At 40.8% G+C, this 14541-nt stretch overlaps 1 protein-coding gene across 1 annotated transcript; it reads left to right on the top strand.

Moving 5' to 3' along the window:
- The first annotated feature begins 7636 nt into the window (after positions 1-7636).
- Positions 7637-13597, top strand: LOC118117369 (cyclic AMP-responsive element-binding protein 3-like protein 3-A). The gene is made up of 10 exons (XM_047341849.1): positions 7637-7657; positions 7897-7995; positions 8333-8570; positions 9210-9340; positions 9592-9702; positions 9889-9995; positions 11728-11796; positions 12727-12811; positions 13202-13295; positions 13381-13597. The coding sequence occupies exons 1-10, from the start codon at positions 7637-7639 to the stop codon at positions 13566-13568; spliced, it is 1143 nt and encodes a 380-aa protein (XP_047197805.1). The 3' UTR covers positions 13569-13597.
- Positions 13598-14541: the final 944 nt, after the last annotated feature.

The raw sequence follows: 14541 nt of genomic DNA, 5'->3' as shown, positions 1-14541 counted from the left end.
TTTATTCCTTTTAGTTTGAGTAAGTTTATCTCGTATTCTGTGTGTAAAGATGGAAGAAGCGTCGCCACTGCCTGCCACTATACAGAAATGAAGCCAAAATCGATATGAATGCTGCCATCTTGCACAATCGCAGTCAGTAGTGATCGGGCTATGTTGCCATGGTGGCGAGATCTTTATAAGTTTTGGACCATTCAAAAAAGGCACATTGACACCTACATTCAAAATGTTTATACACTTTACATAGACTAATTCAGTTCATATATGACTCAGCTTTTCTGACTCAGTCACTTCTACACATCAGTTAGACTTCATTTTCATCAGTGAGTCATATTCAGGGGATTATTTATGCGGATGTTTATTTCTTGAATTAAGATGCAAATGATAAAACTGTACACAAAATGATTCAGGGGCAAATTTACAAACTTAATGCGGGGGATATTTACCTAGACTCCTATGGATGAAATACAAATATAGAAAACTTCACTATACATACAAAAATAATAAATAACAGTTATAATGCAGATACATCTAATGATGTCTGTTGATATCCATGCTTTTTTGTCACTATATCGCTTTTGAATTAAATAGTGAGAGGGTGGAAAATGATCATTTGTGTTACTGAAATTTAACCAGATGAAAGAAGCCCAAAAGAACATCTACCACTTGCAGCAACAACACAGCGGTTGGGTTCATTCTTCCTTGTCAAAGATCATCTGAGGTTTTACCACTTCAGGATGCAGGAGCAGTTGTCTGCCAGCTGAGGGCAGAGCAACACCAAGCATCTATAGGGGAGGTTGAGAGAAACTGAAATGAGGGGGGGGGGGACCTTCACTTACATATGAACATGTATGTGAAGGGGACTTGGATGATTTCTGTTTCCTCTGTGCACTCAATTCTACGTGCTTAGAGGAGAAAGACAGCTCTGCTCTGAAATATACATTCTTCACAGATGCAGCATCGCAGACATAATGGGCCCACAAGAGAGCGGCTGAGTTCCTGACTTCATAGATTAATGCTGTAGAGGAACAAAAAAGTAACTAAAAGTACAAAAGTAACTAAAAAGTAACTAAAAGTACGAAAGTAACTAAAAAGTACAAAAGTAACTAAAAGTACAAAAGTAACTAAAAAGTAACTAAATGTACAAAAGTAACTAAAAAGTAACTAAAAGTACAAAAGTAACTAAAAAGTAACGAAAAGTAACGAAAAGTAACTAAAAAGTAACGAAAAGTAACGAAAAGTAACTAAAGTAACTAAAAGTAACTAAAAGTAACGAAAAGTTACGTAAAGTAACGTAAAGTAACGTAACGTAGGTGGCGCTATGACCCTGAACTAATATTAATATATGGATGTGTTCAGGTCAGGATTGTGATCATAGGTCAGTAGTTCGGAGCCGGTTGGATAATGCAGAGTGGATTTACAAAGTACTTCCTGTTTCATGGCGAATCAGTAGGTGGCGCTATGACACTGAGGAAATATTGACACATAGAGCTGTTCAGGCTTGGTCTCTGATCATGAGACATCAGTTTGGCAGTGGTAGGACTATGCACACTGGACTTATGACAACATCGTCTCTTTTGGCGAAGGATGATCCTTCGCCGCACCTCAATGTTTACACGGTTTGAGGAAATGTCACAATTCTGACCATGATCCAATGACTTGACTGAGCTTTTTTGAGCTGTATATTGTAAAGCAGCCAGGAGCAGTTCATCAAAGTAAACACATGTCACTTCCTGTAGCCACCAGGGGGCGCTGTGATTTTAAGTCAAGATTTCTGTGTAGATGTCATCAGGCCGGGACTCTTGTCTTACATGTCTAGTTTGGAACTCGATTGGAACAAATATGTCAGAGATACAGAACCTCATGTTTTGATGGCGTGTAATCAAACTTTGATGCCACGCCACGGTCACACTAAAGTCAAAATGGTGGGCTTCCTGTTGCTTTTTTCCAATTGCACCTCTGACTTTTTTGTTTGTCTGGTCATGATACACCTGGGCTACAATTTTTGTGAAGATCGGTGAAAGCTAACTGAGGAGCTTTTCCTTAGATGGCGCTGTTGAGCCATTTTTCCACGCCCATTTCAAATTACTCCAGAATACAATTACTTTTTGGGGTTTTGAATTCCCTGCAAACTTTGGTAACAATTTGAGCATGTCTAGGTCCTGAAAAAGCCCCAAAAGGGAAATACAAATCCTTCGAAATACAATAGGGCCTCCCACCGGAGGTGCTCAGGCCCTAATTATTGCTGGAGGAGGAATTAACCAAGCATATCTGTTTTTTATTACCTGAAACCACCAGCTTGCAATTAACATCGACTGATAACTGATCTATAAAGTATCAATTAATTTTTAACCATGAAAAATCCCATTCATTAACTTAAAACAACCCTGTATGAACATTAGAAAGTGGAACTGTCTTTTCTTTTTCTTTTTTTCTCAACAGGTCACAGAGAACACACAAAAGTGAATCAGAGGGAAACAAGCACAACATTTATAAACACAAGGGAAGGAACATATTAAAGTTTGTGTTCAAAATCCAATCATTTCTGAGGCCGTGTCAACAGATACAGATATTTTCTCATTTCATTGCAACACGACTGTGCACTGTGTCACGTTTCCACCAGTGGAGCTGACCTACTAAAAACAGCTCTGTTTAGAGGTGTGTGCAGTCACTCAAGGAGATGAGCACAGATTACGCTTCACGTCAAGAAACAAAACTGTGCCTGATTTATGGCATCATGAATTATTTCTTATATTCTATGTACAGCTGATGTGTCCTTGAAGCTCCCCCCTGTAGGCTGTTGACTGTCAAAACAAGCTGTGTATGCAAATATAAAAAGAGGAGAAATCTGCTCCCTTCAGTCACCACAAACGGATTTGCAAATGTAGAGAAGTGATTCCTGAATTTAATAGAACAAGTGAAGATTAGATTTGATGAAAGTGATGAAAACAAATTTACAACATTATAGTATCACATGTACGTTGACATATCTGTCAGCAATGTGGATATCATCATCATCATCATCATCGTCATCATCATCATCATCATCATCATCATCATCATCATCATCATCATCATCATCATCATCATCATCGCCGTCGTCGTCGTCGCTGATTTGAAAAGACACTATACACGAAGCTTGCTGTGGCACTTGTCGCTCAGAGCTGACGGAGAAGCTTTTGGTTTCTTTTTACCCATTTAAATTATTTATTTCATACAATATTGATAGAGTGTGACAACATTGAGACAGCAACAACGTTAACCCCAAACACCCCCACCCCCTCTTGATATTTATCGTGATGATTATTGATTTTATAAAGGTATATTTTTTGCCCGCATTGCTCAGCTCTACTCCTGTCATACCCAGCTCTCTCCGCTCTGGGAGTTGCAGAGGAGCTGGAAAATTGATTGCTTTGCTCTTTGTCCAATTCACTCCAAAATAATTTATCAGCTCCGGCTATTAAATAATGTGTCAGCTAAGGATGTAGAAACATTTTGATGATTTCAATGTTGTTAAAGAGTAATAGGAAATAAAATCAAGTGCCAAGTTGCTGCCATACTGAGCTGGCACCTGCTCGTGTAGTGTTTCATCTTCCTTTCCTGCAGCTGAATTTTGGCTTTTACTAGTTTGGGTACGTGCAGCAAATACGGTATGAGCTTCATTCCACCAAGCCCTGAATCGCTTTCATTTCTCTTATACGTGTGTGATGCATTGGTAATTTCCCACAATCTGCAGGTGAATCATTTTGTGCACATCATAGTTATCACTGACCTTCAGATACGGGCCATCCAACATGCATTTCACTGTGGTGATAAGGCTGTGTACTCAGAGCATGCTCTCTGCTTCTCACCTGTCCATATAAAAAGATAAACAGTATCTGGGTTGATCTCAGAAGCTGTGTAACCTATTTTTGTTCCCCCCCCCAGCGGATCTATTTTTTTTTCATGAGAAGAGCTCAGCCTGGTGTTTTCAAGACATGCCTTTTCAATTTCATACTTCGTCTTCTCAAGGAAATGTGTCAACGGTTCATATTTGTTCACACCCATGCATATTGTATATGTGTAGGTTGGATAAAGTTACAGAATTTTAGAATATATACATTTTTCCTTTTCCTTAAATCCTAAACAGTGGATGTACCTCTCAGTAACCCTAAGTAGCGTGCATCCAAATGGACGTGATAATGCATATTTACAGTATGACATCATATGCAATAACACTGCAATTATCAGTACTGGGCTGCAGCCAAATTCTTGGTATCCAGAGATGTGCTTAAAATGTTCTGGCTAGATAACCTCTGCGTGTACTTTGAAACTCTCTAATCTGAAGATAGAGCCACAATAAAGATAGCGCCGCCCCGCTGCCATGCAATTAGGGGTAATACAGTACTGATAAAACTGGGCTCTATGGCGTAGGTAAGTTGAGTTTAATGCAACAAATAGGCTACAGTTAAGAGGCAAGTTCTTGAAAGATTAAAGGATCAGGTTTCGTACAGGGGTTACAAATACAATTATTAAAATTGCTCTGAATCTATTGTTTCCTGAGTGAATCAGGGAAACCATAATTCACACCAGCTCTGCCAAAATTTCATTTTCCTAACATAACCTTATTTCTGAACATTAGAGATTCTTGACTTGTGTACTTCTGAAAAGCCTGAGGGAGCTGTAAAATTCATGTCTGTCTCCCCGGGGTTGAAATCAAAGATCAAAACTGCTTCAGCAAGTTTGATTTATCAACATTATGGGACACGCCTGACACACACACGCCTGGGAAACAAAGGGAATATTTACCCCGTCTTTACAGTTTGTACAGAAAATGAGAGTCTGCGGACTCAGCTGTGTGCCACACAAACCCCAAGCAGGTCTGATTCTGACGTGCATGTCCCTCCCCGCTCTTTTTAATGGTTTAGTAAAGGCAACCACATCCCAGAGAAAAGAAACTTACAAAAGAAAAGATTCAAAATAATAATGTAGTGTCTGATGAAGGAAAAATGTCAAAGAATTCATCTGAAGAGAAAGGAAAATGAATGTCTTTCCTCAGACGTGCTTTGAAGTCAAGCCAGTGGTGGAGGAATTACAGTATGTTGCTATTCATCAGCCAGTTGATTCTACTTTTTTCTGAACTGCGGAGAAGTTTAATAGCTCTGCCATTGATCAAATCTCTTCCCCCACTGTGATAATCGCTAGACATTTTGTGTTTCTGTTGCCAGAATATGTTATGTAATCCCTTTGCTTTATGGATTGTATGTTTTGTAATGGTACGAAACAGATGCTTCTAATTATGGCTATAAATATAAGACACTGTGAGGCGCACAGTGGTGGTTGTGCCAGAGAAAAGCTAAATAATGTCATTGTTCACAGAAACTGAATAATAACAAGTGCCTCATGAACGTACACAAAGAACCAGAGGGAGTGTTTTCCAGATGAAAGGATAGTTGGAACAATTTTGACAATTTCTGCATCGAGGACTTTGGTTTGACAGATTCATTAATAAGTGTGTGATTGTGTTGTTATTCCAAACTTTGTTTTTCTTCTGTGCCTTTGAATCAAAGCAATGTCTGCACATGACAGCTCCCCAATAGTCGAAGCCAAAGCCTCTTGACTGAATCCTCCATGTTTGTGGATGGGAGATGGACAAGACAAAAAGTCTGTTTGCTTATAGCTTTCTAGACACTACAGAGAAAACTTCAAAACTCTATTGTATGTTGAGCCTCTCCTTATCATAGGCGTAAAGATGGACAACATGACCGCTCCCAAAAACTAAAGCCAAAGTATCTCAAATCCCCTCTCCTCCATGTTTGGGGATGGGACATGCACAATACTAAAAAGTCCAAGTACACGTCAAATACATTTTTCTACAGGATGCTTTCTGTTATTTTAGGGAGTTCTTGTAACCCTGATTATTGTTCAAGTGCTAATTATTTTTGGTAAATTTGGTTTGAAATATTTATTTTATGCTGTTAAACGTCACGATTGACAGCTGAGAATGAGTTGCGAATGGTCAAGCGCATGTATGGCAACCACGGCTCCCTCCCCCAATTGTTCCTGCGCACACTCTGGCTCTAAATAGACAAGATGGCAGCATTTTGATCTGGAATATGTTACCTTAATTTCTGGAGAGTGGGAGGAAGTGGAGACACGTCGTCCATCTATAAATACAGTCTGTGTTTGATCCTGTCCGAATGTTAACGTTTTCAAATAAGTACACAACAACACAGCTGAGCTGAAAACCTTGTTAATGATAGCCTGACATATTGAGCAAACCAAAGTCAAAATTTGACATGATTCTAAGTTACAGGCCTGATCTGATGCATACATTACCCACATTGCAACACAAACGCAGACGGTTTGGATGGAGTTCCAGGTGTGTTCACGTGTTTATGTGAGTAGCCTCAAGCCTCAAATGAAGAAAGTTGTTCAATCCTGTTTCTTTCACCTCAAGCGCAATCTCCAAAATTAAGTCAATTGCTGATTTGCACAAAGTTGTTCATGCTTTTATTTCATCTTGCTGTGATTTGCTGTAATGGATTTCACTTCTGGTATCATCCAGAGCTCCCAACATCGTTTTCAATTGATGCAAAACGCTGCTACTGCCTTTTCATTGTGACAAAAAAGGAGGACCACATCACCCCTTACACTGGCTCCCTGTCGGGGACCTACGTACCTTTCAGAATCATTGACCTGGTATTTACCCTCTTGAGCTAAGATCAGTGGACGGAGATCGTCTGGTTACTCCCAGTTGAACTTAGACAGACTAATTCAATAGATTCTTTTAAATCCCTTATCAAAACTTGTCTTTATATTAAAGCTTTTATAAAGAATTGACATTGGCTCTTATATACCCTCACTCATTATAACTATCTATATATTTTAGTAATTAATTATATCTGTTGAGTTTTTTTCTCCACTCCTGTTCTATTGTTTTATTCTCATAGTTTCTTCCTTTTAAAGCACTTTGTAATATTGTTAAGAAAAGTGATACATAAATGAAATGTATTATCATTGTAATTCTTATTTTCTTTACTTTATTCAGTTTTTTCATTTATGCAGTAGGATTATAATGTAGACGATTGGTCAGGTTCCCCTTTAATTTAAATTATATTCATTCCCATCCCAATAGTGATGATAACTTTCAGTCCATCAAAAATAACATCCTTACAGCCATGCTGCTAATATGTGTTGGCACATTTTTTGTTGTTGTGGTTTGAACTGATGAACTAATTGTCACTAACAGATAAAGATAATCATGACTCAGTCCGCCCCCTGCCTTTGAAAGCAATAAAAATGAGCTGTAAATCAATCCTGTCCAACAAAGTATTCAATGTGAAGCCAACAGCGACTTGTGATGAGGACATCAAATGTCACTCTAGAAGAAACTTTGACCAATAAATCTATCAGAGAGCCTTCGTCTTGTGCTGATTGGCTCTCCCAGCTGTGTGCTAAACAGCGGATTGGACAGTGATCAGCTGGGATGGGGTAATGCTTATGACATTTCAACTTTGTCCCTTGAGACAGACTCAAGGTTTGCTCCTGGACACAGAGCCTCACAGAGGATCGTCTTGATCTAGTTGTGTGTTGTGTTTTAATTCCTGCTGGAAGGTTTCACTGAAATTTCATCAGCAGCTGATTTATTATTAGAATTATGGCACTGAAAACAGAGAAGGTAAGACATACAACTATCGTTATTTCCGTAAGAGAAAGATTCCGCCTGAGCAGTGGAAGAAAAAAGCTATTACAGAAGGTAAAAATGGATATATATTGATTTGAGTCTTTTTTAAAGGCAAGTGTGGGATTGAGCGAGAGAAATTTGAACTGAAGATGTGAATCATATTTTGTAAAATCAGGCAGAACTGAGAAAAACCTTGACTCTCAATCTTCACTCAGACTGGTTGTTCATTTCAGGCGCACCCTGGGTTGGACTTCATTGACCTCCTGCTCAGGAACACTGATGAAACCATTGGTTACCACAGCAACCAATCGTGGACTATCACATTTAATGATGTGAGTATGATCGTTGTGCACAGTTCACTAAGGGGACATAATAATCCCAAAAGCAAACACAGAATCTCATTATGAAAGTGTGATGGCCGAGTGGGATCTGTATATAACAAGGGTCATGTGTCGTGTTAATGGAAGCATGCATGTGAGCTCATTTACAGCTTCATGTATACATGCAGCTGAATGACAGACAGTGATGAGATGAGACTCGCAAGGAAATGAGCTGGAGGAATTGAATGTTCTTTTCTGTGCTCGTGTGAGAGAATATGATTTTCTGATTAAGTCAATGGCAAGAAGATGATGGGATTATGTATACATATACTCTCTTCCTCCACCTCAGGCACAGAGTCCAGAGAGAAGCTCTGCTGATGATTTCCTGGACTCCCTGCTGGGGGGGAGTGACTCCTCCACGCCGGCGTCCCCACTGTGGTCACCTTGCACGACCGACAGTGGCATCAATGAGGACCCCCTGATGGATCACACGGAGAGCCCTCACCCAACCTTTGACGCACCGGCTATCCCTCAGGCTCCAGGAAATCAGCTGCCAGCCAGTGAAAAAACTGCCTCCATTGATCAAAGTAAGACTGGATTAACAGTGACAGTTATATTCTGGTATTTTGGACTGGCAAGGAACATCTCTGAGGCTTACAGCCACATGAAACAGTACAGCGTTTAGAGACACACAAACCCACAGGAACAATGTGATCCAGGTCACTGCAGCCCTGCCAGGTATAAAACGTTGTGCTGCAGAATAATGGTGGCTTTTGAGTGAGCTTCTAAAGGCTAAAGGCACCTTTCAAAGAGCAAATAATTTGTTTTTCCCATTTATGAGCATCTGCAAAGGATAAAAGGCTGTGCAATTGTCATTCATAACACGAGGAAGTTGTCTTTTGAGGGGAAAGTCTTTTGAATAAATGTCCCTTTTCACAATGCTGATGGTTGACCTCCTCGGTGCTAAACATTTTTTAGATGTGTTTAGATGTGGTTTATGCACATAAACCACATCCGCAACAACACAAGGACATTTCAAACAGAGAAAAGTGTGACATGCATTTTGTTGTGGCAGTGGACTGTGCAGCACAGCGGGGTGCAGCACACACGGCGGTCTCAGATGCAGGCAGCAACCTAAACACTTAATGTTTTTCTTTGAACGGCACACGGTGGAAATTTTTATTTAAGCGAAGCATCACCTGCTGTATAACTCATTCAATCCCAAGGTCGGGAGTCCAGCAACCTGCAGGAGCAGTTTGGAATCGCATACTACCTCACGACGAACCAAAGCTCTGCTCTGTTGTCCAGTCAGACGCTCACAGTGAAGGACCTGCTGTTGTCGAACCTGGGACAGAAAGTGAGTAGAGAGATAATTATTTTTTTCCCCCAGCTTTTAAACCAATGAGGGGTGTTAATTAAAAATAATTGAGTTCAATGTTTTCGATAATTGCACTTCATGGTCCCCTGCTTACCTGTCCCACACAAGAGCCACCTTTGCACGATATCAACAACATTTCCTGAGCTACACTGCAGTGCTTTCTCTGGGTGAGCTGCCCAGACAGTCACTTAAACTCCAATATTCCAATATTCTGTCCGCATGGTTCACAGGCACAACAATTCCCCCAGCATTCCCTGCCAGAGCTTCAGCTTGACGAGGATGAGAAGACACTTCTGGCTAAAGAGGGTTTGAACCTGCCGGGCAAACTGCCCCTGTCCAAGGTACATGAGCAGGACACACACTCAAACACGTATATGGGGCACACACACACACACACACACACACACACACACACACACACACACACACACACACACACACACACACATAGTTTCCTCTCACTCACCCTTTTTCTTTCTTATTCTGTCTTCTCCCTATCCTCCCATGTGTTTTTTCTCCCTGACAAGATTGAAGAGAAGGTTTTAAAGAAGATCCGGCGGAAAATCCGCAACAAGCGCTCGGCTCAGGAAAGTCGGAAGAAGAAGAGGGAATATGTCGATTGTCTGGAGGGAAGGTACGAGCCGGCTGCTCCAGGCATCCTCACTCAGCACAACATTATTTCATGCACATTCCTCGGCCTGGGCAAATTAAGCTTTAATCTGCAGCCATCTGTTGTACTCTGAAGCACTTTAAAATTAGAGTATTTTGTCAGTAACTTTAAAGGGATAGTTCACCCAAGAATTAAAATGCACTCATTATCTTACGCACCACTATGCTGATGGGGGGAGTGTTTGAGTCCACAAAACACTTCTTGAGTCTCGATTGAAGTAAATGGTGATCACTTCTTCCAACGTAAAAAACAACAGATTTTGTTTTTTAAATGCCTCCATACTGCTCCTGTGGTGTCATCCAAGGGTCCGTATGCCCTGATATTCAAATTAATTTACACCATGTTCTTATTCAAAATGTCCGTTGTTATCCACTCGCGAAGGCTGTTCCGGAGGAGGATATCAGAACACTTGTGAATTTTCATTTTTGGGTGACCTATCCCTTTAACAAACTGTCATGGATGTGTCGAGGCCTCACCTACATAACCAATGTGACTGTTTATCACTGTTGAGAAATCCTGAAATGCTGTCTATTGTCGAGATATTCGGTGACAAAACATAGCCAAACATGTCGTGATATTCCACTTGCTTGGCTTTATACTGAAGATGGTGCATTGATGCAGTATCTCACAATGTTTGCTTGCAATGGAGCTCAGTTTAGTCCTTGTCCTCCTCCTCTTCCTCCTCCGCTACCTCCAGGTGGTGGAGAATCAACCTTACTACACAGCCAGGCGTCCTTTGTCACCAGATGTATTAATCCTGCCTGCCACCCCCACGTTGGCTCTTCCACCCATCCCACCTCCACAAACGATGCGGCATGTTTAAGCCTGTACTTTGATTCATATGACGAATAACACCTTAAAAGAAGTGCAGTCCTCAATTCCCCTGCATGTTGCTGTTTTGACAGATTCCAAAAATGTATTGTTCATAAGCAGTGCCAGTGTATTTTCAGCACTGCTCGATTGCACTGATGCTGAGCTTCAGATGGTTATACTTGCACCACTGGACTCTTAAATTCCCCATCATTGATTCATCTCAGAACAAAGGAGTCATTAAACCGAGGGAGCTGTGGACCGTAGTCAAATCTGACATCAGAGTGGTAAAGAAAAAATTGGCAGAGAGTTTGTGGTCTAGAGACCAAAAAAAGAAACAAGAAGCCCTAGTGTTATATACCTTAATGAATACATAGAACACATTGTCTTTCTGTGCCTCAAAATCCCCAAACAACCCTTTGTGCATATTTCAATAACTTTTAAAATCCTTCATTATCTTATAGGAGTTTTTTTTACATTTAATAGTGTGCTATGAACATCTCATCCCACCTCGACCTCTGTTTCCCCTGGATCACAAAAGTTTGCATTGAGCAGAGTCGGCTGTTGTTGCTTTAATCAAACTCACTGCAAGCAGAGTGTATCAACTGGGTTATCACTTATTGATGCTTCAGCTCAGTCTGTCTGCCTTAATGGAGGGTGACTCATAGTGACTCAAGAAACCAGAGAGACAGCAGTAGAATGGGGTCGGGGGGAGGGGGGTAGAGTGGAGCCCCAAGATTTCAGAATGGGTGCGAGATAACACTCAGCAGATGGATATTGGCTAAAGGAGAATTGAAGGAACACACAGTGCTTAAGGCCTATTAATATCCTCCTAATATATGTTTATTTTCTCTTCCACTTACTTCCTCGCTGTCTCTCTCCGTAGGATGTCTGCATGCAGCGCTCACAACCTGGAGCTGCAGAGAAAGATCCAGCAGTTGGAGGAGACCAACCAGTGAGTCCTCAAATGAGCCAAACAAGGCCTCCAACTAACGATGTGCCCTCATTATTGATTTATCCATGGATTATTTCCCGTTGTTCTGCTTATAACTTTAAAGGGTGGAGAGAAAATTGAAAAAAACTTTTTACATCAACCAAAGATGACAAGGTATTGACCATTGACTGTAGATGGATGACATGACTGCTCCCCAAAAGTCAAGCCATCGCTCCCTTGTGGTTGGTTGCAGTATAGGTTATAAATCCGGCCTCCTCCATGTTAGTGGATAGGACATGGATCAAACTGTAAAGTCAAAGCACACGTCAAATACATGTTTCTCAATGATCCTTAGCTCTAGAGCCAATTAAGTGGTGGCGGTAAAAACAGTACTCACATCAGCTTCACCCTATCGATATGGATTCCATTGTGGGCATCATCTTAAACAACTGAATGAACCAAACAAAACAACTTTAAATGCTGATTGGAATACTTTAATGACTTAGGTTCATTTTTTTGTTTGCTGTTTTTATCTCACTGTTGGGATTCGTTTCCAAGCAGCTACACTGAGTATCTTTTGTTGGGAGTTGCAATGCATCTGTCAGTGTTTCATCTGTATCGATTTTGTCCCTTGGCCCCTCTTAAAAGGCAAACAGACATTCCTCATATTGCCAGAATACAAAGCCCTCTACAAATTTGAAACCTGAAATGCTGTTATTTGGCTCCGCTTCCTCCGCATCCTGCTTCCTCATTAGGCTGCTTTCTTCCTGATGCTGCTGGGAAGACTAACGTGGGAAGACGCTGCATGCTCGTGCTCTTCTTTTTGTTGTTTTAGTTGCCAGTGATCATGACAAATGATGCCTGCACATCAAGGAACCTGTGCATCTCCCCTGTGAACAATTCTTTTTTTACACAGCCTCTTTCGTCTTTCTGTCTGCATTTATATTACAGTGCTCTGTTGGAGCAGTTAAACCAGGCGCAGGCTCTGCTTTCCAGCAGCTCCAGCAAGACAACGCAAAAAGGGACCTGCATCCTGGTGAGACAGATTACACACTGCATTTGCACATCTGCCCAGACGGCATATCCTGCAACCATAATAGGCACATGTGGATATAATACACAAGAGACAGAGGCTCAGTTCTGTGTATGTATTAAAGAAAATCTGATATTAATTATATATTCAAAAAAACTGGGATTTTTATGCAAGTTCATCATCAAAAGTCACAGCCTGTTTTCCACTGTTGCATTTATATTTAAGATGTTAATCGAATGAAATGTTTGAGTTGCACCTGCGCTCATCTTTTGTTCACAGTTGTGTGTTGGTTATGCTTAATACCACCTTTTCCTCACCCCTGTGCTTTCTGTTGTTTCCCTCTGCTCACTGTGCTTGGCCTGTTTTTGTCCTGCTGTCTGTGTTCGTGTCCAGGTTCTGCTCCTCTCTTTCTCTCTCCTTATTTCCTCAAATTTTCAGCCAGACCCTTACAGCCATCTCAGCCAGGCGGAGTACACAGAGACCAAAGGTCTGTAGGCATGCATACACCCACTGTCTTTCTCTAACACACACACATACACTTACACCTCTCCACCATGCCTCTGCCCCCTCAGTGCCATCCCGCTCCCTGCAGTCAGTGGATGAAGTGCAAGACGTCCCTCCTCCTCCACTCCTCACTGTCTTCAGGGGCTTTGAGGCCTTGAGCAGCCTGACCGAGAAGCTCTGGACCTGGGCAGATTTCCCCATGGTAGACGTCCAGTCCTCTTACCACCAGGATCACAGGCACCGGGACAATCACTGAGCTCCTCGGGCCTCACAGGAGGAAAGATAGCAGCGAAGCAGTGCAGCCTTGCTTGCAGATACAGCATCCAAATTAGCAATTTTATTGCTTTTTTAGCGTCTGTTCAGAGACCGAGTGAGGTGTCATGGTGTGTTTGCCACCCACCCTAACACACAAATAAAATATTTTTCTAACTGGAATTCACTCACTCAGATGGAGGTCGGGGAGGAGGTCATCCGCACAGATGCATTTTTTCTTTCTTTCTTTATCTCCTTTCTTTGGATGAACGGAGCCTCAAGGACCTGGCAGATACTTTATTGCTGACGTACTACTGCATGATATAGGTATTTGCAGTATGATTTGGAAAAGAAGACAAATGTCAATTTACTGCTGTATTTTATTATTAACTTTAATGTATATGAGCAAGAACATAATTTAAGGATTAAAATGTTTTCTGAGTGACTTTGTGTTTTATTTCTTTTAAGTCGAGTTTGGAAGAGATGTGCATCCCCAAAAATAATGAGGCAATATCGTAAAACTACAATTTCGTCCCCTCAAATATATAAGTAAAAACTGCTGCATGACTTCTCACTTCAATAAAACCAAGCCTCACTTTCATGTCAAAAGAAACTCTGCCTGTTTTTTATAGTAGATATTATATTTTATATATTTGTTATATATGTATATATGTTTAAATTGTTTAAAAGTATTCATTGCTATACTGTCTGTGGAAATTAGATCTATGTTGCGAGACCTTTTATAGTTGGTTCAAAGAAATATGTTGTCATTATTAGTTATTATCAAAAACTGAGAGGACAGACAAAACTTAAAAATTCTAAACAGAATAAATTCAAGCAAACCTGAACCAAAAAAATGCAAGTACACTATCCACAGAGGGAGCGAGAAATGAATTATTGATCAGGTTGCTTTAAGCAGCGGGATGCAGTGGTGTGATAAAGATATGGATGTAGGTAGAAATTCTATATGAATAACA

This window comes from Hippoglossus stenolepis, chromosome 11 (assembly GCF_022539355.2).
Source record: "Hippoglossus stenolepis isolate QCI-W04-F060 chromosome 11, HSTE1.2, whole genome shotgun sequence".
Lineage (NCBI taxonomy): Eukaryota > Metazoa > Chordata > Actinopteri > Pleuronectiformes > Pleuronectidae > Hippoglossus > Hippoglossus stenolepis.
Note: the sequence above shows the minus strand (reverse complement) of the source record. Positions and strands in the feature narration are given on the sequence as shown.

Bases quoted from the DNA above. Each gene is read 5' to 3' on its own strand.
- LOC118117369 (XM_047341849.1), top strand. From the start codon at position 7,637: ATGGCACTGAAAACAGAGAAG. The intron at 8,571-9,209 runs GTAAGACTGGAT...TTCAATCCCAAG, and splicing joins AACTGCCTCCATTGATCAAA to GTCGGGAGTCCAGCAACCTG. The intron at 9,703-9,888 runs GTACATGAGCAG...CTCCCTGACAAG, and splicing joins GCAAACTGCCCCTGTCCAAG to ATTGAAGAGAAGGTTTTAAA.